The 26,602-nt window shown below is 40.8% G+C and overlaps 1 protein-coding gene across 2 annotated transcripts in view; it reads right to left on the minus strand.

Annotated features, from left to right (window-relative positions):
* otud7b (OTU deubiquitinase 7B) overlaps positions 1–26,602 on the minus strand; it is a 52,888-nt gene that overhangs the window by 14,717 nt on the left and 11,569 nt on the right. Inside the window, exons 2-7 of one of the 2 annotated variants that reach the window (XM_079240694.1) lie at positions 23,353–23,415; positions 5,724–5,977; positions 5,066–5,236; positions 3,896–4,111; positions 3,661–3,762; positions 1,481–1,608 (exon numbers count right to left, since the gene is read on the minus strand). In XM_079240694.1, the coding sequence (XP_079096820.1) occupies positions 1,481–1,608; positions 3,661–3,762; positions 3,896–4,111; positions 5,066–5,236; positions 5,724–5,808 (702 nt within the window). In that variant the 5' untranslated portion in view covers positions 5,809–5,977; positions 23,353–23,415. The remainder of the gene's footprint in view (positions 1–1,480; positions 1,609–3,660; positions 3,763–3,895; positions 4,112–5,065; positions 5,237–5,723; positions 5,978–23,352; positions 23,416–26,602) is intronic. The other variant, XM_079240693.1, reaches the window with a different exon arrangement.

Here is a 26,602-nt window from a genome sequence, read left to right on the forward strand (position 1 = left end):
GAGGATTGTCACCATGTCTGGATGTGAGCTGCTCTCTTCTAACTCAGGTGTGAAGGTGAGATTTGATCTGCTTCACTTGCAGGAATCAGGTGTGTTGGAGCCGGGAAACAAGTAAAACCTGCAGGATTGTGGCCCTTGAGGACCAAGGTTTCCGTCCAGTGACAGAATAAAAACTAAATGCAGCGGGAATAACTGATTTAAATGAAATTTGCTGACAGCGTTGTTTATTTTTGGTCAACAGGTTAAAATGGAGCCCGATGACGACACCATTAACCTTCAGGACAAAATCCTGGATGTTTGTTTATTTGCACACTGGAAAGTCTGCCCACTCTGGTTCGGGAGCCAGAACCAGAACCGTATCAGTGCTGGAACGTGTCCAGAGAGTTATGTTTTCTGGTTTAATACTTTTCTTATGTTTTACTTCTCCAACGTAGCTTCATTTAGCTTTTGATGAAATCATTTGGCGAATAACTGACCAGCTGATTCTTGGTCTTTGAATCCCACCTTGGTCCTGATTTACTCTCTAACATCAAATCATGTGATCTCATCATAGATGATGTTTAACTCTTCAGCACTGGGAGAAGTACAGTAGCGTCCGACTGGGCGTTATAAAGAATTAACGGAGGCTCGTTTCCCAAACAACAGCTTTTTTATTCACCTGTAATGCGACACTTTTCCGTAACACCCTGAACAACTCCCTAAACAAAACCTCTCAGTTCTCTGGCGTTCGCACACAAACGTTAATGTGGGATCGCTATCATCCAATAGGCATTATGGGCACAGGCCCAGGGGCCCACGTCCACTTGGGGCCCATGTAGGGAAAACACCAGCAATTTGGACATGAAACAAAATGTACATAAAAGCCAGATAGTTAAACCACAGTGTCTCGTGTATTTTCATCAGTACCAGTGGCTGAAAGATGTCAGAAATGTTGTTTCACAGTGTAACATTCACAATTTTTACAATGTTGCGGTGGGGAAGGGGGCCACTGGGATACTCTGGGTCCCGGGACGTGTGCACCTTTAATCCGGCCCTGGCTGCACTACTTTAGCAATCATTAGCTTGTGTTGCTAACTCAGCGGGACCCCAGCTCAGAATCCACTGGTTCTCCCACCGTATATTCCTGCAGAAGGGACGTTTTAATGCTTTTTCTTTTCTGCTTTTCTACTGATGCACATCAGCATCACCAAATAATAACGTGCATTTAGATTGATTTACCTTCTTGTCCTCATGCATGCTGCAAGGATCCGTTTGACGCGTGCTAGCTTGAATGTTTCTCCATTATTCTGACACGGCAAAGATCTTATTTCCTTCTAATTGCAGTAAAACACTGTTGGGTACATTCAGACATTGTCCCTGTTTCTGCAGCTCAGCTCAGTGTTGCTAACCTGCAAGCTGCTCTTTAACGTCTCTGTGTTTTACCTGCTACAGTCACCTTTTAACAAAGCTAACGGAGAAACGTGCAGCCTGTGGAACCAACCTCTTTGTTCTGCTGGGTCTGCTGCCACCTCCACCGGCGCTTCAGTGCTTCTCTCTCCAAGCCGTGGTCCATCAGCGCATACAGAGACTTCCGCAGCATCAAGTCACGATCATGGAAACCCCACATGCCTGCAGGAGGAAACAACTCAATGTTATTAACCACAGTTGGAAACAAAATGTAACTTTATACATGCACACTGTGCAAAATGCACAAACATAATATTTTTAGGCAGATTATTGTCTCCAAAATCACAAAGAGGGTCTTTTTATATTATATATATATACGTATATACGTATATATATATATATATATATATATATATATATATATATATATATATATATATACGTATATATATATATATATATATGTATATATACACATATATACATGTATATATATATATATATATATATATATATATATATATATATATATATATATATATACGTATATATACACATATATACATGTATATATATATATATATATATATATATATATATATACGTATATATACATATATACATATATATATACATATATATACATATATATATACACATATATATACATATATATATACATATATATATGTATATATACATGTATATATGTATATATATACATATATATATATATATATACATATATATATGTATATATACATGTATATATGTATATATATACATATATATACATATATATATATATATATATGTATATATATACATTTTTATTTGCATTAAATATTTAACTTGTCTTCTAAACCATTTGTTTTCTACTATGTTGTTTTAATTTTAAATGTTATGTAACTTTTACAGCCAGTTTTTATCAACTCTTATCAGCCCATTTACATGCTGACTGTAACTCCTTTCACTATAAACAGTCAGTTATTTTAATTATAATTTATCTATGTGGCTACAAATAAAGATTAAATTTAATTAAAAAAACATTTGTTATTTTTAATCATTCATTAAAAATATTTTTGATATGTAAAATCATGAAAATTACAATGTGAACTAAATATAAAATAATTTAGGTCTGTGGATGCAAATATTTCATTGAGTAGATTTAATTGATAGATTTAAAATCATCAGTTTTTAAATTATTCATTCATTTATTTTCCAAACCACTTCGTCTAATTAAGGGTTGCAGGGAAGCTGGAGCTTATCATTTAAAACCAGTAATAATAATAATAATAATAAAATCAAGAATTATGTCTAATAATTAAATTTACAAAAAAAATATTGCTCAGTAGTACAAATATGTTTAATTTAATGTAACTAGATTTTATCTAATTTAATTATAGTTTTAATATTGATATAATCTTTTACCAACAGTTTTTGGGATTTTTAAAAAAAATGATTATTTAAAATGATTCAATTGATTATTTAAATGAATTTAAATCATAAAGTAGCTAAGTGGGTTCAAGTGAATTTTAAATTAAATTAAAAGAAATAAAATAACATTTAATTTAATAATAATCTTTCATTTGATTTAACTAAATTTTTTTAACTTGCAGAGTTTTAGTTTCTCTGCTGATCATCAGCTTATGGCTATGTGATTGTTGTGGAGGGTAAATATGGAAGATATGTTTATTTTTCTTTATGTAAACAACAACTACATGAAGCACTTTGTGTCATTGACTTTATATAAAACATGCTTTAGAAATGGAGCTTGCATGACTGATTTCCATGTTCAGAAAGCTTCCCGCCCATACAAACTGTTACATGCATATGCACGCATTGCCTGACGTGCACGGATCAGACCCCATTTGTGGACATTCAACTTGTGTGTGTGTGTGTGTGTGTGTGTGTGTGTGTGTGTGTGTGTGTGCGTGTGTGTGCATGTGAAGTTTTGTGACTCTTCATCTCCTCATAACTCCTCAAAGCTCCACACACACATGCTGCGTTCAAGTGCAGTGAAAAGCTGGGTCATCTGGGTTTTAATGTGTTATAAATGTTATGTCCCTCTAAAGTTAAGAAAGTTTTAAAAAAAGTTTTACACTTTTGCAAATCATAAAACATCTGTAAAATAATTTCACTCAATTTCTGATCAGCTTCACGCCACGCTGGCCCACGCAGGTCAGAGAATGTGGTTATAAATCTGTAATTAGCGCTTTAGCAGCAGCATGAGCGTGCACGGCTCTGGGGTCGTGTATAAAAGGTGGTACCCACCCAGCGAGGCTGCATGTAGCAGGCAGTTTCCATCTCCACTCGTCGCCAGAGGCAGAAGACTCTGACAGTTTGGAACCACTTTGGTCCACCAGTTCAGCCGTCCTGCGGAAGAACAAACACCGTTCAGCTGATGTGTCTGTGTGGAATCAAACACGGTCCGGCGCTGCAACCGGGTCGTGATAATTAGAACGTTAGATCATTTTCATGTTAGAAGCTGGAGGTCCGTTCTGCCGACCTGCATGCTCCAACGCCACCATCATCGACTGCTCAATGAGGTCGCGCTCGATGAAGCCCCGGAAGTCGTCGCGGTACACGGTGAGGTCCGGTAGCTGGAAAGTGCACAAGGGCGTGTCGAGAAGCGGCTCGTTGCAGCTGGAGACGTGAGAGCGAGCCAGAGAAACGATGGTGGAGCTGGCATGAGAGATGCCTCTGGACAGGCGCTTCTCCGTCGCTGTAAGAAATAATGCAGTTGTTTCTACGAGTGCTTTCCACTGACACTGTCACATAGTGCTTCACTAGAAAATCCACAAAACCAGATGAAAACAAACCCATCAAAAGAACTTCAATTGTTAAAAGAAATAAAATTTCTATCATGTAACCTGTCATACCAGGAAATGGAACCAAACAGGATCATTTCCACTAACTGGACACAACATTACAGTTAGAGTCTCATCAGAGAAATTCACTTCACTCTCATTTACCTTTTTTACTTTTACTGGTAAACTTACTGAGTCAAGGATCTTTACTTAATATAATCATCATTATTATAATTAGTTGTGGTTGTAGAATTAGTAACATTAATATTACTATCAACATTCATTCATTCATTTTCCCAAAGCTTAGTCTGACTCACTCATATGTATGTCGCTTTGGATAAAACACTATAAATGACTACAGTGTATAATAGAGTAGAATAGAATAGAATAAAGGGTCACGGGGAAGCTGGAGCCTATCCCAGCAGTCATTGGGCGAAAGGCGGGGTACACCCTGGACAGCTCGCCAGTCCATCGCAGGGCTACTATCAACATTTTTCTTGTTATTATCATATCATTTTTTTAACCATAGTAACAATCTGCAAGTTTATCGAATTACTTCGATTCCAATAAAATACTTTATTTATTTATAAATTATTATAATAAATAATTAGATTAATTTAAATAAAAAGGGTAGTGTTACAGAAAGAAAAAAGGCAGACAGACAGACGTGTTGGGTGTAAACTTCTGAAGGCTGACCTGTACCGACGCTTGGCTACAAACTGAACTCTCCTCTGGCTGCGACAGTTGCAGCAGAAACCTGACGTTCCTGACAGCAGGACTGATGCTGCTTTACCTCCACGTTCCCTACAAACTAGCAGCTGGAAGCTTTTCACGCAGCGTGAAGTCATGCTGCTGGCAGACAGCCTCACCTTGCACCACCTCGTCTTGCCGGTGGAAAATCGGCCGCCCGACTCGGGCCATCTCCTTCTCTGGAGGCAGGTACGCCCGCTCCTCTGGGAAGGAATACGTCAGGTTGCCGGCGTGCACCTGTCGCAGCTGCTCGAAGTCGCTGAGCGCAGCGGTGAAATCCCAGTTCTTTCCTACGGAGACGGAGCGAGGGGGAGGAGAAACATCTGGATGTGTTTTTACACCAAGCAAATGAAGCATCCTAAATGAGTTTAAATATTTACCGCAAGCCGATGCTGCGTTGAGTGTCTTATCTAATGCAAAGGCCAGTAAATGTCAGAGTTTGGAGCAGCTCGCCAGCCTGCTGCAGAACTGCATTACATTTATCTGCAACTTGTGCTGCTGCTAGGCAACAAGAGCCTGTTGACTCCAGCTTCACCTTCATTCTGCTGCTGCTGCTGCTGCTTGATGGTTTTATTAATACACGTACTAATCCAGACCACTGATCAGTTCTGCACACACAGCGACTCACAACTGGTCTTGGGTGAGTTTTTGGGAGCTACCAACCAAACGGGATCAAACTGGGACTGAAAACTGATTCGGTGAGTACGCCGTCACACATCAGTCAATGCTCCGGTTGCATTGTTGTGCATATTCTCAGCGCAATGTCATCTAACTCACCCTCTAGCAGGTCTCTGGCCAATCCTGGTTCAGCTCCAGTAGAACGGACAAAGTCGGACAGGACTGCGTCCATATCCACGGTCATGTGATCATGAATTCACAAGTTGGTGGGGTGTGTCGGAGCATAAAAAAGATAATAACAAAGAAACAAAAACACAGAAAGAAAGAAAAGAGACAAAGAGAGGCAGACTCTGCTCTGCAGGGCGGGATGAGGTGGACAAGTCCTCTGGCGTGAGCTACTCCATCAGCCACATCTGAGAAGAGAGAAAATAAAAGGTTAAACTTGCAGGTGTGAACTAGTCGGAAGGTTTAACACCTGCATTAAACAGCCTTTCAGAGATGAAAGCAGTGCAGAAGCAGATATAAAGACTCAACCTCTGGCAAACGAGACATTGTTGTGGTTTAACTTGACTCCAGTTTTTCAGTAATTTATCGCATCCATGATGACCGTTTTAAGCCACACAAACCAGTTTTGTGCGTTTACTGCAGCCTCGACACATGATAGACGTTTTCCAGATGGATCTGAATGTCTGTGTGGGATCAACTGGACTTTTTGTGGTGTTCAGTCAGCATCAGTTTCAACGGACAGAAAATAATCCTCAGGGGAAGGTTATGTGTTTACCGGCGTTTATCTGTCTGTCTGTTCGGGGTTCCTGCATCTTTCAGTACGTTAAGTTTAAGACGTTTTAAACACATTTTAAGACCATTATGAAATCATTGTCAGCTGCTAACATTAGAGGCGGGAAAATCAAATAGAAAAATCAAAAATCTGGATTTTTTTTGCTTCACAATTTTAAGAATAGATTTTTTTGTGAAAAAAATTGATTTTTTTTTCAACAAATAAAAATAATCCATAATAAAATTTTTGTCATTTTTATTGTTTTTGTTGATCTTTTACTGTCTTCTTGAGCATTATGGCAGCAGAATGATGAACTGGCTTCTGTGTTGTTTTTTCCTAATTGAAATCAAGCAAAATGACAAGCAAAAAAATAAGTTTTATACATTTACTTTATCTTTAAAATACAAAAATCCAAAATATCAATTCATATCAATAAGAATCACAAGTTAAATAGAATTGGCACCCAAAAAAATCTAAATTGAATCGGGACAAAAGCATATCATTAACATGGTTGCAAATGGGGCCATTTCTTGCTTACAGCAGGTATGATGTGATTTGTAGTTTACTAGGGCTGTGACGATATGCTTTTGTCCCAATTTGATTTGATTCTGATTTTTCAGGTGCCAATTCAATCTAAATTGCAATTCTCACAATTCTTCAATATTGCTGATTTTTGTAGATTAAACAAAAAAAAAAAAAAAAAAAAAAAAGTATAAAATTTTTGTTTACATGTCATTTTTGTTGATTTCAATCAGGAAAAAACACAACACAGTATCCAGACCATCATTCTGCTGCTATAATGCCCAAGAAGACAAGTAAAAAAAAAAAAATTTAAATTGTGAAGCAAAAAATCCCGATATCCGATTTTTCGATTTGATTTTCCCACCCTTATTAATTACCACATTGTTACACTGGTAGCTGTCGGATCGTGCGCTGTAGCTGTCCCTGGAAATCCAGATTTAAAGAAAGCTACAAATGTTGTTTGCATTCAAATTTGTAATACATCTTGCATTAAGTATCTGCACGGGCTAGCTCCTAAAAAAAACCCTGCATCAATAGGTACCGTTTATTCATCGTCACCACGTTAACTGGCTGGTGTTGTCATGGTGACGTTTTCACAAAAAAGGTTGTGATTTTCTTCTTTTATGGTTTATTTACAAATGTTCATAAAGTGTGTGTTGGTGCAACTGGAAGGCCAACAACCAGGAAATGACATCATCTACTCTCCAGACAACCGCAACGTGCCATGAGCCTCTTAGACAGAAAGTGCAGAATCAACTTGTGGCTACGGCGTTTTACTGAATGTTATGAGGCTGGCGCGTCTCAGGAATGTAAAAAACATGTTTTCATGCAAACAACAGGATAGATTTACACTTCCATGGAACCCTGTTTCACAGCAAACGTGTAAGAAAAATCAGAAAGACTTGACTAAAGTAAATTCAAGACCCTGGATTGAAAATCTGCACCTTTTTTATTTTTTATTTTTTAGACTTTTTAAGACCTTAAATTTCACAAGTTGGATGAATTTTTGACACTTTTAGACTTTAAGACTACATGAACCCTGTTTTCCGTCAGCATTTTTCACACGTCACAAAAATTACGAGACAGATTTTCATGATGTTTTTTCTGACAGTAGGTCTTGGTCTAACTTAGACTCCTATTAAATACTGGGAGAGATCTGGATCACCATCTGGATCCAGAAATGTTTAGAAGGATTCCTTCTCTTAGTGAGATACAGCCATTTTCAGTATATATGCATAGAAACCCCACAATAAATGGTGAGAAAGTCCAGGAGAAGTTTCAGTTCTGGATAACACCATCCAGAACAGGAACAACATTCTGAATACTTCCATCCAGAACAGGAACATATTCTAGATACTTCCATCCAGAACAGGAACATATTCTAGATACTTCCATCCAGAACAGGAACAACATTCTGAATACTTCCATCCAGAACAGGAACATATTCTAGATACTTCCATCCAGAACAGGAACAATATTCTGGATACTTCCATCCAGAACAGGAACATATTCTAGACACATCCATCCAGAACAGGAACATATTCTGGATACTTCCATCCAGAACAGGAACAGTATTCTGGATACTTCCATCCAGAACAGGAACATATTCTAGACACATCCATCCAGAACAGGAACATATTCTGGATACTACTATCCAGAACAGGAACAACTTTTCATCACTGCAGGAGAACAAACATGCAACAAACGCCACAGTGAAGTCAAGACACTGTGGATTCATCATCAGTGGAATCACATCGTGGATCCCCAGAAAATGAACGGAGGACCAGACCATCAGGTGGAGTAGTTTTTGCTCAGATTGGGTTTCACTACCAATAGCAGCTTGTACGCATGTCAGTGGGAAACGCTACAAATAGCATAAATCGAGTAAATATTTGCTCTTTATTCATACCAGCATGCTGATATTGAAGGTAACAACAGAAGAGATGTAGACTTCGGATTCTACGTGTTTCTGTGCAGGGATGCGAGAAGGATAACTGGATTTCTGCTAAATCAATTAAACAGTTGGTCTTCAAATTTCATTGGCTGCTGGAAAGGCCCGGTGCTGCATCGGCTGGCCACTGAAATCAATGAGGAGACATTAACAAGACAGAGAGAAAGGGAGAGTCAGCATCAATGGGCTGTTGATACAAAGGATGTGGAGGGCGATCGATGAAACAGGCAGTCAGAGGATGCATGTGAGGGCTGGACGGACTGTATCTTTACAGGAAAGATGTTCTGTGCATTGACATTTTCTGCAGTGTCTGACACTAAATTCTGTTAGTAAAAGTGGGGCTGCAAGCAGCTTGTTTAATGGACAATCTGCAAGCCAACACACAAAACTGACAGTAAATCAAGACAAACGCCAATTTATTGACATTATTTATTTGCCAATAAATGGAAACAAAAATAATGCCAAGTTCTTTTGAACTTATTTAGGACTTGTGATCTTTTGTCCAACTGCTGCTGAGACCATTGCTGTTCTGATGGCTGACAGTTTCGTGTCATTTTGGGATAAATTTGGGATCAAATTTGTCAAATGATCAGAACCAGAATAGTAAAATGTTGCGATCTAATAAATTATTCATGTTGATATAAACAAATCAAAGCAGTCCGTTACAAACCTGAAAAATAAATGCAAAATAAACTTGAACATGCTATTTGTTCCCACTGTCAGCATGATGACTAACCAACAGCATCAATAACCAGCGGATGAATCAAGGTAGTGTTCCAGGAATCATTTAATTAAGTCATCACATTGCATGATTAAACAGCTAATCAGTCCTGAAGTCCTGTTTTCTAAGTTTGTAGTTTCACAGCAACCTGGCGTCATCTCCTCCCATCAATCCCACGGCTCGTAGCTCATCTCTGACTCAGTGAACCCTTCTCCACTGCGCCTGATGAGTCACGAGTTTACTCTTCTTACACCTCTCCTCGCCTCGCGCTCTCCCTGCCTCCCTCAGTTTCTTTAGCGTTATTAAAAACCACACAGGCATGCAGGGGAGGAACGCACTTTTCAGACTTTCTTAGCCAGCAGAAGATTTCTAGAACCTTCTCTGCAAAGTCAGCCTCTTGACATGTTGCAACAACGGCCTGCTAGCAGCACAAAACATGCTCATTTTCTCCATGTGAATGGATTACGGACACGGTGGTGTGTTCAGATTTCCTAAACTGACACAAATGTGCAGATTATTCTGTATTTTCACAAAAAAAAAAAAAGACAAACGAGCAAAAACAAGGTGCAGGAGCATGTTGCTATAGATACCAAAAGAAGATGGCTTAGATGTTCAGTTTCAGTATGGCACAAAAATAACTTTATAAAAGCAAAAATGCAGATCTACATACATGCAGAACATGTGGAGCAGCTTATTTCTGTTCTGTTTGGTTTAAATAAAGGGGGAAAAAAAGGAAATATATTCTGTAATTATTAGTAGTGGTGAAACCTTATTAAAAAATTCATGTAATTTATTTCAGGCTTTGTAATTAAATACTTTAGAATAATCACATTTTAATAGCAAATGAATATTTGCCAAAAAAATCTAACTTTTTAACATTTGAATGGTTTTTGGTGGATGACTGAATCAAATTATAAATACTGTAAAATCAGGCTCTGTTAATGTCTGGGAAAATACATTTTATTTCATTTTTCTAGTCAAAACAGAAGAAAAAAAAAAAGCCCAAACTGAACAGACCTAAAATGAAAATGTCATATTTTAGCTAATTTAACAGCTCTAGTCTACAATATGTGACAGTACCTTTATAAATATTTGTGTGTTCATTAAGTACGGATTACACAACGAAGCGCTGTGCATTACATGGTTTTAATGCACAATGTGGGGTCAACGCACTGTGCATTAAAACCATGTAAATATACAGAAATGAGTGAACATAACAGGCTTTTGTTACTCAACAAAAGTTTTCAACATCAGAAAAAGTCACTCATCTTGTCAATAGTTACTTTAAATGGGGTCACCAGAGTGTCAGAAAAGTCGCTAAATATGCTAAGTTTTTAGCAGAAGTCTGCAATGTGCACCAGTGTTCTCGATGTAGCAGGCAATTATGCACAAATGGTCCACCATTAAATGCGTTAATTTTACCGCGTTGATTTCCTGTAGTTAATTCATTGGAGTTACTTACTTGACTCACATTTTTCCTGAAAGATGCACCAGATTACCAGCTTTTGCTCCGACTTCTTAGACAAATACCACAAACACAATCCAGCTAAAGAGGAGTTGCTTCATCCTCTACACAACTTGCAGCAGGTTTTGTACATGACATGGAATCGGGCTCGGGGGATAAAAAGAATCTCGGGTACTGAAAATGCCAGGAATGCCAGGAATTCCATGGTTTTCCTTTTGCCTTTGCTAAAAGGCTTTCTGGCTTTTATTTAGAATGCTCTGCCCTGTTAGCTTCATCCACTTGGTCATGTTTGGATCGATAGAAATAATTATTTTCATTTTTAAACAAATCCAAGTTAAATTCAACCACTTGCTGATTTGCACTTCTGAAACTTATAATTTTCCTCAGATTTCTGTTGCTTTTATAATATCGCAGCATTTTGGAATATTATTGAAACAAGGTGTTTTAACTATCAGAGACATTTAGATGGATATTTTTAAGGACTGATGTTTACTAATAAGATGATAATCAGCAGCTTATTAAGAATTAAGAGTATTATGTTCGCCAATTTGTTCATTTCTACCACAACCAATCAGATGAAACCAATGCAAGGAGACCTTAAGATCTATTTAAAGGCGACTAAAATGGTTTTAATTGGGCTCGATATTTGAAGGTTGTTTTTGGCATGTAAACATGTGAAACCAGGTCACTGATATTTTAACAGGTCCTGCACCTAAAGAATAATAGACATGAAAACTATGAACTCTCTCTGTCAACTACTTCAACGTTTCATTAATATGACAGACAGCTGCAGATTCACACTACTGACATGAAGCTTGTGACATGAAACAGGTGTGTCCAACCCAGGAGGCAGGTGTCACAGTCCCTGTACATCACATAACATCCCTACCAAATAATTTCTTGCAACTCGTCTGATACGGTCCGAATTGTTTCCACTGTGGACAAAAGAAATAAACAAAACACCTTGTTTTAAAATACTAATATAGACCCGACATTACCAGTAGCAACATGACTACTGACCAATGGGTGTAGGAGTTGGAAGGTAACTGGAAGGTAGCTCCTACACAAAGCTGGTTAGTTTCCCATCCCATAAAAGTAATCTACTGTTTGAATATTATGACAAACACTGTTATCTGGCTGATGGACGATGAATACAAACACACAGGATGACAGTAAAGGGAAGTGATAGACGGAAAGATGAAAACCCGTGGAAAGGGCTGTGGATGGAACGTACCACCACGGACCAACAAAAGCCCGGCTGTTGTAACCCTCGGCCCGTAAAATCAGCCGTCCCCGCGAGTACGCTCTGATGCAGGTAATGAAATGTCACATAGCCTTGCTTCAAAAACACTTGTCTCGCATTTCTTTCAAGAAAAGGTAAAAAAAAATATTACAGATAGTCTCAAAACAAAAAACAAAAAGACTTATTTCTATCATTTCCTAGCTCATATTGGAGTCTAAGCCAATAATTGTGTTTAGATGGAAACCCATATTAAATAAAAGTAATAAGTTTGACTTTAACCCTCTGGGTCGACGTTTTAATTGGGCAGTTTTGACACCACCAAAATGGGATTTAATTTTAATTTTGGTGGTGATCCAGATCACCGTTTTGATTTAGAATTTTTTTTTAAAGGATTAAAAAAATTTAATCCTGTTCCTTGTTTACCTACAAAACAGGCTTTTTCAAGATGTAAATAATAATTTCAATGCAATTCTACGAAAATTAAGATGTTAAAATATTTTATTTATTTTGTTTTCCTCTTGAGGCAAATTCTGTACAGCTTGGATATGACACTATACCTAAGTTTGAATGCTTCATAATAAATTAGTAGTAAGCTGTTAAGATTAAAGTTAATATTCAACTGGTTCAGGAGTTGTTCTTTTAACTTGCCAAAGGACATGATGTTGTGACTGATTGGGAATCAGGGGGACATTCATATGATGCAAATGAAGACAGTGGCGTAAAACATACTGGAGCCTGTAAAAAGAGTTGTGTCAACTGGAAGCATAGATGGTGGGCGGGACATAAATAATTGTGACTAATAGACTAATTGAAAAAATTATTTACAGATTAGTCGACTATTAAAATAATCATTAGTTGCAGCCCTACTACAAATACATTAAAATATGTAAATAGAGAAAAAAATTACTTGTTCTTGCAGATTTCATCTGTGATCAGTAACTAAATCTATTCCTGATGGCTCCCAAACACAGCTGACAAGTCTACTAGTATTACTCTGCAGTTACTTTGGACATTTAGAATAATTTGACGGTAAATTAAAAATGGTTGTCCTTCCATTTTGGTGCACTTTGTGTTGAGATCTGTTCGATAGAGAGTAAAATATATAATAATAAATTATTTACTAACCATTAAAGGTTGTAAAAATGGTTGTGTATGCTGAAAATAATACAGTATTTCTGAAGTTATGCAGGAAAACTGCAGTCTGTGCATTTCTGTGTGCAACAGTATAAAGATTTATATCACCAAAAAAGCCATGAAGCATGCAAGTTTATCTTATTAATCAAAACTGAGAGATCAAAAGTTACATTTTTGCAGTGTGTATACAGTCTAACTCATATTTGTGCTTTTTACACTCACCTCTTAAGCCAAAGCCATATATCTTATAAATATAAACCATTTACGATCCTCACCATCTTTCACTGGCGCACAAATTTTCATTTGTCAACCAGCAAACGTAGCATAAATAAATACAAATGAATTCTAGACAGAAAAGGTTGTGTGGATTACTGGCTAACATGAGCAGCCGTGCTGCTAACATGGACCAGCCAGTGATTTATATCTGGGATGGCTGAGCTTTTGTCTGGTAGAGAGAGCTTGCATAACAGGAGCTGCTGATAACACGTGGGTGCTGAGCTGAAGGCCGGGAGAATGGCCTGGATCGTCACAGAGGGAGACGGGGAGGTCAACATGGCCCACTGCGTCAGCCTTTGGTGGACTGAGAGGGTCAAATCACCACCAGGGCTGAAGATGCAGGCTTTGCTTCGCTATCATTTCAACTATTCATTACTTTAATTCTAAAATTCAGTTAAAACCTATAGCCAGATCGTCTTGTTAATGAGAAACTCACATTTATCTGGAAAAGAAAAAGTTAAAATGTAAATCTCGTATTGATCACTTGAAGTTTAAATGATCTAAAACAATCGCAATTAAAGATTAATCGGATAACAGAGCATTTTATCCTTTATAACTCAGTTTGCTGCATATGTGACCTACTGTACTGCAAAGTGAGGAAGGACGTTCAAAACATTTACACAGCCACAGCTTTTTATATCACAGAAGAGCAATAAGGATCATTATTTAAAGAAAATGCAAAGATTATTCAAATATTTATGTCAAAAAAAGAAAAAGGTTGAAATTACATGAAATATCAATCCATTCTTCCATTTTAGGCAGCAGCCTAAACATGCAAGCCCAGACTTCCCTCTCCTCAGCTTCATTTGCCAGCTTTGCGGGGGCATCCCAAGTTGTTCCCAGGCCAGCCGAGACATAAAATCCCCCCTGCATGTCCTGGGTCTCCCCCGGGTCTTATCCTTTCATTTCATGAAATAGTTTATTCAAATATTATAATTGTAATGTTTAGAGACGTTTGATAGTGGCTTTTTAACCTATATTCGATACACTAATATTGCTAGGGGTGGGAAGATTGAATCCAAACATTGAAAATCGGGATTTTTTTTTGCTTCACAATTTTAAAATCGATTTTTTTTTTTTTTTTGTTAAAAATCTTTTTTTTTTTTTTCAAATAAAAATAATCCATTTTCAAATTTTTGTAATTTTTATTGATTTTATTGATCTTTTATGTGTCTTCTTTGGCACAATAGTAGCAGAATGATGTTCTGGCTACTGTGCTGCTTTTTCCTGATTGAAATCAAGAAAAATGACGAGCAAAATAAAAAAAACTTTTATAAATTTTTTGTTTTTAATTCACAAAAAATCAGCAATATCTAAGAATAGTAATTTAAATCTAATCTGCACCCAAAAATATCAATGGAAATGGGACAAAAGCATATCGTTACAGCCCTAAACTTTGCCCAACTCTTAAAAATTCAATTCCAATATCAACCGATAAAGATATATGTGAAGTCATAAAGAAAAACAGTCATTTCAGGTAAGTAATACGTTAATATTTCGCACCATCTTGGATACCTTGGTTCCTCCCCATATAACTTCTGCTTTTCAGTCACTGCAAATGACATTTTAATGTATGAAACTAACATCAAGGTTGGCTCAGAAATGGGGAAACCAAATCAAATCATCTTAAAGATATTTTCTGTTACACCTATCATACAAGAAGCAGCTCAAAGTGCTTTACATATATTAAAATAACACGTAAAACAAATACACACAATCATTCATACACACATACTGACACACCCCCAATCCCATGTTGCATGATAAAGCTTCTCAAGTAATCTTAGGTCTCTTTAACCGATAATATTAATAATAATAATAATAATAATAATAATAATAACAATAGTAAAAGAATAAACATAAAAGAGATAACATCTGGCTTGGCAGACTGTGAGAGGATCCTTTCACACCAGCGGCCAGCCAACCCATAACCATAGAGCGCGTACAGCCAAATGGCTGCAATGCAAGGGCCAACCTGTCAGAGGCCATCCCCGTGGCAACGACCGGGCAAATTAAGTAGGCAAGGCCCCCAGCGTGGCGAATCCCCGTGAGGAAAACACTGGAGTAACAGAACTAAACAAGAGGATTTATTGCGAGTTGTGCCGGACAAACAAAAAGATCCCAAAAACGATACATGGCACGTCTCATGTTTCAATATTTTGGATGAGACGCAGGTGTAGAGTTTGATGTACAATGTGTGCATGTTGTGTAAAAGTTGTGCGATTAATACAGTAAAAAGTTAAACCAATAATTTCCAACGTTACATTTTTATGCCAATATCGGCAGGTTGACAATATGGGACTTCCCAATTTTAAAGCTGATCAACTTAAAGCCAGAAAATATCAGAAAAGATAGTTATGAATAAAAAAAAAAGGGCCAAACGAAACATAACATGCTGTTTTATAGTATTTTTCTTAATTATTTAACTTTTGTTGCCGCTCTTTTTTAAACATGAAGAAATGCAGTTTTTGACCTTATTTATAGGTTATTTAATTGTTATTCAAGTTAATGTAAATAATTAAACATAAAAATAAAGATTCCATATGATAGCAAAGCTATAATGTATATTTTATAAAAGGAATTTTACAAATCATTCTCTTTTTATGTATTATTTTACAGTCACGCCTGGAGCTTTCAAATCTTACTGTTTCTTTATTTTTTGTAGCATAAGGTGCTGCTAACAAGAAAAGTCTCAAAATACCTTCCCACAAAAAACTAATTGTTTTATTTGCAAGGTTCTTTATGATGTATCGACAGTATTTGTTCCCTTGAGTCTCCTCACAATTTAGAAAAGAAAATATTAAGAGGCTCAACAAACAAATAAACATGTTTCTATGCAAATGCTCAGGTATGAAATCTGGACTGATTTATGAAGCAGCCATTATCCAAATAAAACATCTGACAGACCTTCAAAAACTCTGAAGATCTATGACTCAAGACCACTTTCAAAAAGATCACAAGAAAATCTGCCAGCTTTGAAACAAGATATAAAGACTTTTACACGTTACTGTAGACCAAATTACCAAAACCTCAGATTGTCATCTAACCTTCAACTTCATTTGTCATGGATCCTGGGGCAAATTATGGCTCCTTTCAATAGAAAACTTATTTTACTTCAGAGGTAACATGCCTTTTCGAAAATGGTGAACAACCAAAGCTGTATTTTACTTAATTCTTATATTTCATCAAAAATGGCAGCATATTAGGAATAAAAGCAAAATGTTTTGACTATCCATCCATCCATCCATCTTCTGCCGCTTATCCGGGGTCGGGTCGCGGGGGCAGCAGCCTAAGCAGGGAAGCCCAGACTTCCCTCTCCCCAGCCACATTTGCCAACTCTGCGGGGGGGATCCCGAGGCGTTCCCAGGCCAGCCGAGAGATGTAATCCCTCCAGCGTGTCCTGGGTCTTCCCCGGGGTCTCCTCCCAGAGGGACGTGCCTGGAACACCTCACCAGGGAGGCGTCCAGGAGGCATCCTAACCAGATGCCCGAGCCACCTCAACTGGTTCCTCTCGATGCGAAGGAGCAGCGGCTCTACTCTGAGCCACTCCCGGATGACTGAGCTCCTCACCCTATCTCTAAGGGAGAGCCCGGCCACCCTGCGGAGGAAACTCATTTCAGCCGCCTGTATACGAGATCTTGTTCTTTCGGTCACGACCCACAGCTCATGACCATAGGTGAGGGTAGGAACGTAGATCGACTGATAAATCGAGAGCTTCGCCTTCTGGCTCAGCTCCTTCTTCACCACGACAGACCGGCGCAGAGCCCGCATTACTGCAGACACCGCACCGATCCGTCTGTCGATCTCGCGCTCCATCCTTCCCTGAACAAGACCCCGAGATATTTAAACTCCTCCACTTGAGGCAGGACCTGAATCCCGACCCGGAGAGGGAAATCCACCCTATTCCGGCTGAGGACCATGGTCTCAGATTTTGAGGTGCTGATTCTCATCCCAGCCGCTTCACACTCGGCCGCGAATCGCTCAAGCGAGAGCTGGAGATCACGACCAGATGAAGCCAACAGGACCACGTCATCCGCAAAAAGCAGGGACCCAATCCTGAGGCCACCAAGTCGGATCCCCTCAACCCCTCGGCTGCGCCTAGAAATTCTGTCCATATAAGTTATGAACAGAATCAGTGATAAAGGGCAGCCTTGGCGGAGTCCAACCCTCACCGGAAACGAATCCGACTTACTACCGGCAATGCGGACCAAGCTCTGACACCTGTCGTACAGGGACCGGACAGCTCGTACAAGGGGGTCCGGTACCCCATACTCCCGGAGTACCCCCCACAGGAGCCCCCGGGGGACACGGTCGAATGCCTTCTCCAGGTCCACAAAGCACATGTAGACTGGTTGGGCAAACTCCCATGCCCCCTCCAGGACCCCAGAGAGGGTATAGAGCTGGTCCACTGTTCCGCGACCAGGACGAAAACCACACTGCTCCTCCTCAATCCGGGATTCGACTATCCGGTGGACCCTCCTCTCCAGGACCCCTGAATAGACCTTACCAGGGAGGCTGAGGAGTGTGATTCCCCTGTAATTGGAACACACCCTCCGGTCCCCCTTCTTAAAAAGGGGGACCACCACCCCAGTCTGCCAGTCCAGCGGTACTGCCCCTGATGTCCACGCGATGCTGCAGAGGCGTGTCAGCCAGGACAGCCCCATAGCATCCAGAGCCTTAAGGAACTCCGGGCGGATCTCATCCACCCCCGGGGCCTTGCCGCCAAGGAGCTTTTTGACCACCTCAGCGACTTCAGCCCCAGAGATAGGAGAGTCCACCCCTGAGTCCACCAGCTCTGCTCCCTCATGGGAAGACGTGTTGGTAGGATTGAGGAGGTCTTCGAAGTATTCCCTCCACCGACCCACAACGTCCCGAGTTGAGGTCAGCAGCACCCCATCTCCACTGTACACAGTATTGATGGAGCACTGCTTCCCCCCCCTAAGCCGCCGGATGGTGGACCAGAATCTCCTCGAAGCCGTCCGGAAGTCTTTCTCCATGGCCTCGCCGAACTCCTCCCATGCCCGAGTTTTTGCCTCGGCAACGGTCGAAGCCGCATGCCGCTTAGCCCGTCGGTACCCATCAGCTGCCTCCAGAGTCCCACAGGCCAAGAAGGCCCGATAGGACTCCTTCTTCAGCTTGACGGCATCCCTCACTGCTGGTGTCCACCAACGAGTCCTGGGATTACCGCCACGACAGGCACCAACGACCTTGCAGCCACAGCTCCGGCTGGCCACCTCAGCAATAGAGGCACGGAACACAGCCCATTCGGACTCAATGTCCCCCGCCTCACCCGGGACATGTTCGAAGCTCTGCTGAAGGTGGGAGTTGAAGCTCGCTCTGACAGGGGACTCAGCCAGACGTTCCCAGCAGACCCTCACAACACGTTTGGGCCTGCCAGCTCTGACCGGCTTCCTCCCCCACCATCTGAGCCAACTCACCACCAGGTGGTGATCAGTTGACAGCTCCGCCCCCCTCTTCACCCGAGTGTCCAAGGCATGTGGCCGCAGGTCCGACGATACGACTACATATGGACACTCTTATGCTGGAACATGGTGTTCGTTATAGACAATCCATGACGAGCACAGAAGTCCAATAACAAAACACCATTTGGGTTCAGAGGGGGGGGGGACCATGCCTCCCAATCACTCCCCTCCAGGTCTCACTGTCATTGCCCACGTGAGCATTGAAGTCCCCCAGCAGAACAATGGAGTCCCCAGAAGGAGCACCCTCCAGCACTCCCTCCAAGGACCCCAGAAAGGGTGGGTACTCTGAACTGCTGTTCGGTGCATAAGCACAGACAACAGTCAGGACCCGTCCCCCCACCCGGAGGCGGAGGGAAACTACCCTTTCATCCACCGGGGTAAACCCCAACGTGCAGGCACCAAGCTGAGGGCTGATGAGAATGCCCACACCTGCTCGGCGCCTCTCACCATGAGCAACTCCAGAGTGGAAGAAGGTCCAGCCCCTTTCGAGGGTACTGGTTCCAGAGCCCAAGCCATGCGTCGAGGTGAGTCCAACTATATCTAGTCGGAACCGCTCAACCTCGCGCACAAGCTCAGGCTCCTTCCCCACCAGAGAGGTGACGTTCCACGTCCCTAGAGCCAGCTTCTGCAGCCGGGGATCGGACCGCCAGGGTCCCCGCCCCTTGCTGCCGCCCAGCTCACATTGCACCCGACCCCTACGGCTCCTCCCGCAGATGGTGAGCCCACGGGAGGTGGGGCCCATGTAACCCTTTCGGGCTGAGCCTGACCGGGCCCCATGGGCGAAGGCCCGGCCACCAGACGCTCGCTCTCGTACCCCGCCTCCAGGCCTGGCTCCAGAGGGGGGGTCCCGGTAACCCGCGTCCAGGCAAGGGAACATTCATGCCCAGGTTGGTCGTCATCATAGGGGTCTATGAGCCGTGCTTGGTCTGGTCCCTCCCCTAGACACCTGTTTGCCATGGGTGACCCTACCAGGGGCATAAAGCCCCCGACAACATAGCTGCTAGGATCTTTGGGACGCACAAACCCCTCCACCACGATAAGGTGACAGCTCAGGGAGAGGTGTCCACATATGTTTTGACTAATTAATGAAAAATTCCTTTGAAACAGGGAGCGGCCCTGCTGCTGCTGCTGTAAATTTCCAACAGGTTTCTCCACTTTCTAAAAGCTTATTTCCTTTGACTTGTTGCCAAACCACAAGCTATGAGCCATGCCTTCTACTGGCATGACACTATGTGGGAATCTAAAATATCTCAGCTGGAAACTGACTCATGCTCACCTGACTTTACCGTCTTTCAACAAATCACTTCATATGCATTACTACTGCAAATACTACATATTTCATTAAAACTTTAAATGGTGTCCGTCCGAAGACGTGTCCGTCACGTGTTTCTCTTGTAGTTTATTAACGTCAGTAAAAACACGGGCGTGCCTGAAGTAGCTTGGGAACTGTGTACAGCGGTATCACCATCTAATGTTTGGCTCTCAAAGGTTTTATTCTTCATTTAATACATATTTTTCTTTACAATGAAGACTAAAAGAAACAGGACATGCAGATGAGGATGTATTTTATGTGTAACAAGAACAGGACCTGGGGATTTTTTCCCGCCTGCTTGCTTTGTGGTCAGTTTTTACCAAATGAGGCCCATCGAGTCGTTTCTATTTGCCTTTAATGGTCAGCACATGATGAATGTTCATATCCATAAATGTGTCAGTTCTATTTTAGTTCAGCTGCGTAAAGTTTTCCTGTGATCTCAGCTAATTCAACACACCCTCTCTGCATTGCAAGCCTGTGTGAGTAATGAGATAAAGAACATGAGAAAACAGGGTAAAGCAGTGAGACTAGTGGGGAATGTAACAGGAGTATGTGTGACTGCAAGTACTTTGCCTTTGGTGTTGATAGAGGTAAAGAAAATTAAACCTCCGAGCCTCAAGTTGCAACACTGAAAATTACAGCAAGACTAATCAATAAATGAGCCATTTTGATTTAAATGCACCTGCATTAGTGGATCTAATAACACATAAGTCAGGAGAAACCTTTGAGTAAATGGTACTAAAAATCTCTGAGGTATTACATTTTATTCACACATTTATTTGCTAATAAAAGGATCATTGTCGAAATTGTCAAGATTTTCTTTCTGAAAAGATAAACACAAGTATTCAGGACGTAAAACAGGTTTTAGAGAAGGACTTGCATTACTGTATGACAGAAGTGTCATAAAATGATCCAAACCTTCTTCATCATTTCACAACGGTCGCCAATGGCAACAACAACTTTGAGGCAACATTAGCAAAGGACAACACTTTTTAGGAGAAAGGTGTGATTCTGTTTAAATATTAGTACGTTCAAATTCATTTTTAAAAAATTGGTTTTAATTTATTTAATTAAAATTAATTTGGTTTTTAATTGGTTTTTGTATCAAACGTGGGCCGAAATGGCTACATGGTTTGCGCTACGCCTTCAAAACACAGAGTGCGGTGGCGGAGAGGAGGTGGGGCCTAATTAAACTTTATTAAGGCAACAGTGAAAGTAAATCTCAAGAGCATCCGACAAATCCCGAGTCCAGAGAGAGGAAAGCTAGCTGCTAATAAATTGCTTTTAGAGTTTACAAATCAAACAGAGATTCCAATAAAGCGTTAAGTAATTAGCGCTAACTGTAACTGTAATTAGCTACTGTAAGCTATTATATACTCTAGACCATCACCTACGCACCAGTACATGTCAACCACTGGTTATAATTCCAGTCGAACCTGTTGAAATATATTTTTTTGAAAAAGCGAAAGATAACGGAGGAAGAGCGCTCTGGTCAGGTAACAGCATCCCTGCCACAAGGTTCATGCAGGATTCCTGGGCTTCGACAACCTGTTTACGGACCTGAACAGATGTGAAATGAATGCAATTTGTACGTAATTTATTCGATTAAGTAATGTTCGACAGACAGGAGCAGCACGTAGGTGAGGTGCAGAACAGCGCGACAGGTGAGGTAGTGGAAGCAGAATTGAGTGGTGTCGCACTGGTATGTGGTATGACCGATTTCTGTCTTATAAATATCATTTATTGGGATATTCTATATTATTATGTGACCCTTCATGCATTGTATGATGCCATGTGGACAACAGGAATGTGGCAAACATTTAGTGTATTTAAACAGACAGAGTTACAGACCCTTTATCTGAGAAGAGCTTAGCTGAAAGTTGAAAGCTCCGTGCTGTGTGTTGTGTAACATCTTGTTCTTAAAAACAATAGAAAAAAGCAGAAGCAAACTGTTTGAAATATTTCTGAAAGAGGGTGAGTGTGCTCTGAGCAAAGCAAAGCATCTGTAGGTGTGTTTCCATTACACCTGGAATTGCACAAAACCTAAGTATCGCAATAGAAAATGCTAATGGAAAGACCTACATTTTGAAAAAGTCTCAAATATCACACACTCAAGGTGTTTTTTTCCCCCATTTTTCTTAAGACATTTTCATATAAAACATATCGCAAAAGTCTAATGGAAACACTTTTTTCGCATGTACGTGTCCGTGGACATTACGTGGGGTCATGACTAGTTCATTTCTGGTAAAGATGGCATGGTGTGGAACAAACAACAGAGTTTCAGAGTTTTAGGAAATAAAATGAAGGAAAAAAGCCGTAGCAAATTCTCCGCAGCAAATAGAAAACCCAAAAATAACGCTATGTGGCTACCTGGCATAAGCCGCATTTCTCCTAAGAGAATCTTCTCATGAGATTTTACAAGACTTGAGGCTAATGCGCTGAACACTGTTCAATGGAAACACCTGCAAATCATAATTGCTGTTTGTGGAAACTTACAAATATCACTTTTACTTTGTGAAAGAATGTAATGAAAGTGCAGCTTGTGTCTGGAGGCAACCAGAAGAGGAAAACAAACAGAGGCGTGGTGAGGTGACTGTCCATCAGCTGTCTTTATCTGTGAAGTAATCTGGTTACTGACTGAGCCCAGTCAGCCCACACTGACTCATTACGTAACACATGAGCTGCAGCTGGGAAGGCGATTGATAGATGTCTGGCTCAAGAAAACTGTCAGTTCCTTCAAGGTTTCACTCCTGTGACAGGCGGAGCCTCGCAGGGATGTTGCCTGCAACCATTGGGAGGGTCTGCGCTGGTTGCAAGAGCTTTTTAAAAGGTGCTGGAGATTAGAGCAGAAAGCAACACTTCTCGGTACAGCGTCTCTAAGAGGGCATGCCGTCTTTGCTCACCGTGGTTTGGCTGTGCTGACCAGCACTCAACATCATCCTCAACAGAACAGTAAAGATGCTGATCTTGGGAGGGAAAAAAACACAAGACATCTTCACCATTGATGCCATTTTCTGCACCATCAGTCATCATCAAGGGCAAGTTGATGCATCATAGGAGTACTGAAGGCACATCACTTTTCACAGGGCTGCAAAATGCAGATGCATAGGATAAGCATTGGATTGCAGCTTTCCTCCATACGTAGGGCTGGTGCACACAAAGATCTGCTCCAATACTCTTTACCTTAAATGTATCTGAAATTCAAAGAATAAAAACACAGATCTGCAATGACACAATAAAAAGAAAATAACTCCAAAGTGCCGCCACATTTATTCTCCCAAGAACAAGGTACAAAAGGAAGCTTATGCTTGAAGCTGTGATTGGTTTACACCTCAGAAAATCAATACAGTAAATTGGAAGGTGACCACTTCCCTGGATAAAGGGAAATACACCAGTAAGCTGGTCAGTGGAGAGAAATCAATAAAAACCACTGAACTGCAGTTAAACAGAGCATACACAAAGCTATTAGTGACATGTGAATTATAGGAGCAAGTCGACCGTTTCAAGTCCATTAGCTCAAAAAATGCTCCTTCGTGTGAATCCAGGAGAGATTTCGTCTCTTTTGGAGCAAAGTGTTCCTGTAGAGCAGCAGCCACCAGCCATCTTCTTCCCTAATAAGGGCATTTACTACATTTTCACCGCTTTGCTTGGCTTACTCTGCAAGTAGTGTCAAGCCTCCCACATATTCATGTGGAAAAAGGGAAAAATTTGAGATGTTAAAGATTTAAATAAGGCAGAAATGCCACTTTTCAACCCTGATGGAGGCTTAATCGCCAGCTGTGAGAGTCAGTGTGTCAAGCGTAAGACAACACCGACCAGCATGCAGCTGATGTCAGAGATTCCACACCATGCACGCTCTCTCCGAGGCCACTAGAGCTGATCCGGTCCAAAAGCTGTTCAGTCATCAAACAAAAATCTGCCAGCTTAACTTCCCTCTTGTGCCCTCCCTAAACAGTTTGCTGGCTGGGAACGGCCCAGCCTGATCCACGTGAACCGTCCTGTTCTACATGAGCGCATGGGAGGCAAAATAAGGTGAAGAAAACAAGTAACTTAGGATATGTTAACTTTACATTTTATGAATGAGCTACTGTGAGTTAATTCCTTGATTTCATTTGGTCTGAAAATAGGTCTGCATAATCTCTGGAACACAAGGAATTAGGAAAAGAAAAACATTCAGAGGTTTATGTCTGATTAGTATTGATAATATTACTAAATTCCCCATAATGCTTGACCAGAGCAGTAACAGCCTTCATCCACTCATTTCTTTATATTTTGCTTCCAGTGAAACAGATTTTCTAGTAAGTGGTTGATTAATGTTCACCATGTTTTAAGCTTTTTCCATTCATTGTCCTCATACCTGACCACTTACCAAACATTCAAGCCCAGAAAATGCTCCTTACTGAAGGAGAGGAACACAAGCAGCGCATATAAACAGCACATTATAAACAGCTTTTGCAAAGGAAAAATAAAAACGCACAAGTTTTTCCTCACTTAAGTACTTGTATATATGAAAAATACCACAAATAACACAGTCTGACAGGCAGGAAATAGGAGTTTTCCACCAACAGGATGATTCCTGAAGACTTATTAGCTGAAAAACTTGGCGTATCAGCATGGTGTGCAGTGTGTCCTTAAAGCATGTGAGACAGTGTCAGGCCTAAAAAAAGACCATCTTCAGCAGATGAGCTGGATCTGAAAGTGAAAAAAACAACAACCCGGAAACAAATCCTGCAAACACCAGAATCAGGATCTCAGAGATGCATCTGGACCTTCAACAGATCTATCTCCCATTGGTAATGGGAGATAGATGTGGCTGTCAAAAACCTGTTCCGGAAATCGTAGGGTATGCTGCGGTATCAGATCTGAAAATCTGCAGCAACCGGTCTAATGGAGGGATAGATCCTCCTCAGAACCTGGACCTTAGTAGCACTGAAGCTGTGTGGGATCATCTGGACAGAGAATTAAATGAAAGGCAGGAAGATCCAAAGAAAAGTCTGGAGAACAGTTCCTGAAGACTGAAAGGTGCACTGTGTGAAAAAAAAAAAAAGTCTTCGGTCGAGTTTAAGAGATCATTACAAACTCTCTTTCCATTGGTATCACTTTTCTAAAACAACATGTTTTTATTTTCTCAGAATAAACCCTTTATATCTACTTTCCTTGGTTCTACACCATAAACTGTATATCAAAAGATGGGCGTAGCCTTCATGACGTCACCCGTAGGTTTCCAAAGAGCTGAATTGAAGCTCATTGGGCGGTTCCTACCATCGCCATCTTGGCAGCAACAAGCATGTTGTCTCTTCCGGAAAATATAAATATTGGCAAAGAGGTGGAGCTGACAGGGGGGCTGTTAGCATGGCGGTGGATGATTGACATCAAGCGAACTCCGAGCTGCCTGTAGCAAAGAGCTAACTGACATAACAGGAGCTAATCAGCTAACGGAGGTTAGCAGGCTAAAGCCAAGTCATGTTGTTAACCGGCTAAAAACCGCGGTTGTTCTACGTTCCTACGTGAAGCAGGAGATCGGGTACATGTCAATCAAAAGGACACGCCCCTAAATATGCCGAATTTTGATTTGAAATTACTTCTCAATGGAGGAGTTAAAAAAAAAAATTTCACTCCCCCCACAGTTGTCATGAAGGTAAACCTGACCTATTAACCAAAAACAGATTTTTGAACCAGGCTGTAAACGTGTTTATTTCTGCTGTGAAGTTGGTCTTTTCAACATGGGAGTCTATGGGGATTTGCTCTGTTTTGCAGCCCCTAGTGGATGAAGGTGAAACTGCAGTTTTATGCACTTCCTCATAGGCTTCACGTTTTTACCACCGAAGGTTGCCGCTTTGTCAACACATATTTGTGCCACCATTTTTTACTACGGTGTCTCTGAATGGACAAACAACTGTGTGACCCGAGAGCCCTCTGCGGTTTAAAACGGCAGTTCTGGCTGCGTTGGATTGCAGCTAGAGCACCGTTCGGGATAAGAAACACTTTAAAAGAACACATGTACACACCGTTCAAGCAGTTTCCTGTAGCGCAACTACTGTGTCCACTCACGCATTAAAACAAGTTTATGGAAGAACTGTAGCCACTGTACGTTCACAACTGTGCTTCGTAATTAAAGTAGTTTTTATGCCAATCTTTTCCACTAAATGCCAG

The sequence above is a fragment of the Telmatherina bonti genome (assembly GCF_933228915.1).
Source record: "Telmatherina bonti genome assembly, chromosome: 5".
NCBI lineage: Eukaryota > Metazoa > Chordata > Actinopteri > Atheriniformes > Telmatherinidae > Telmatherina > Telmatherina bonti.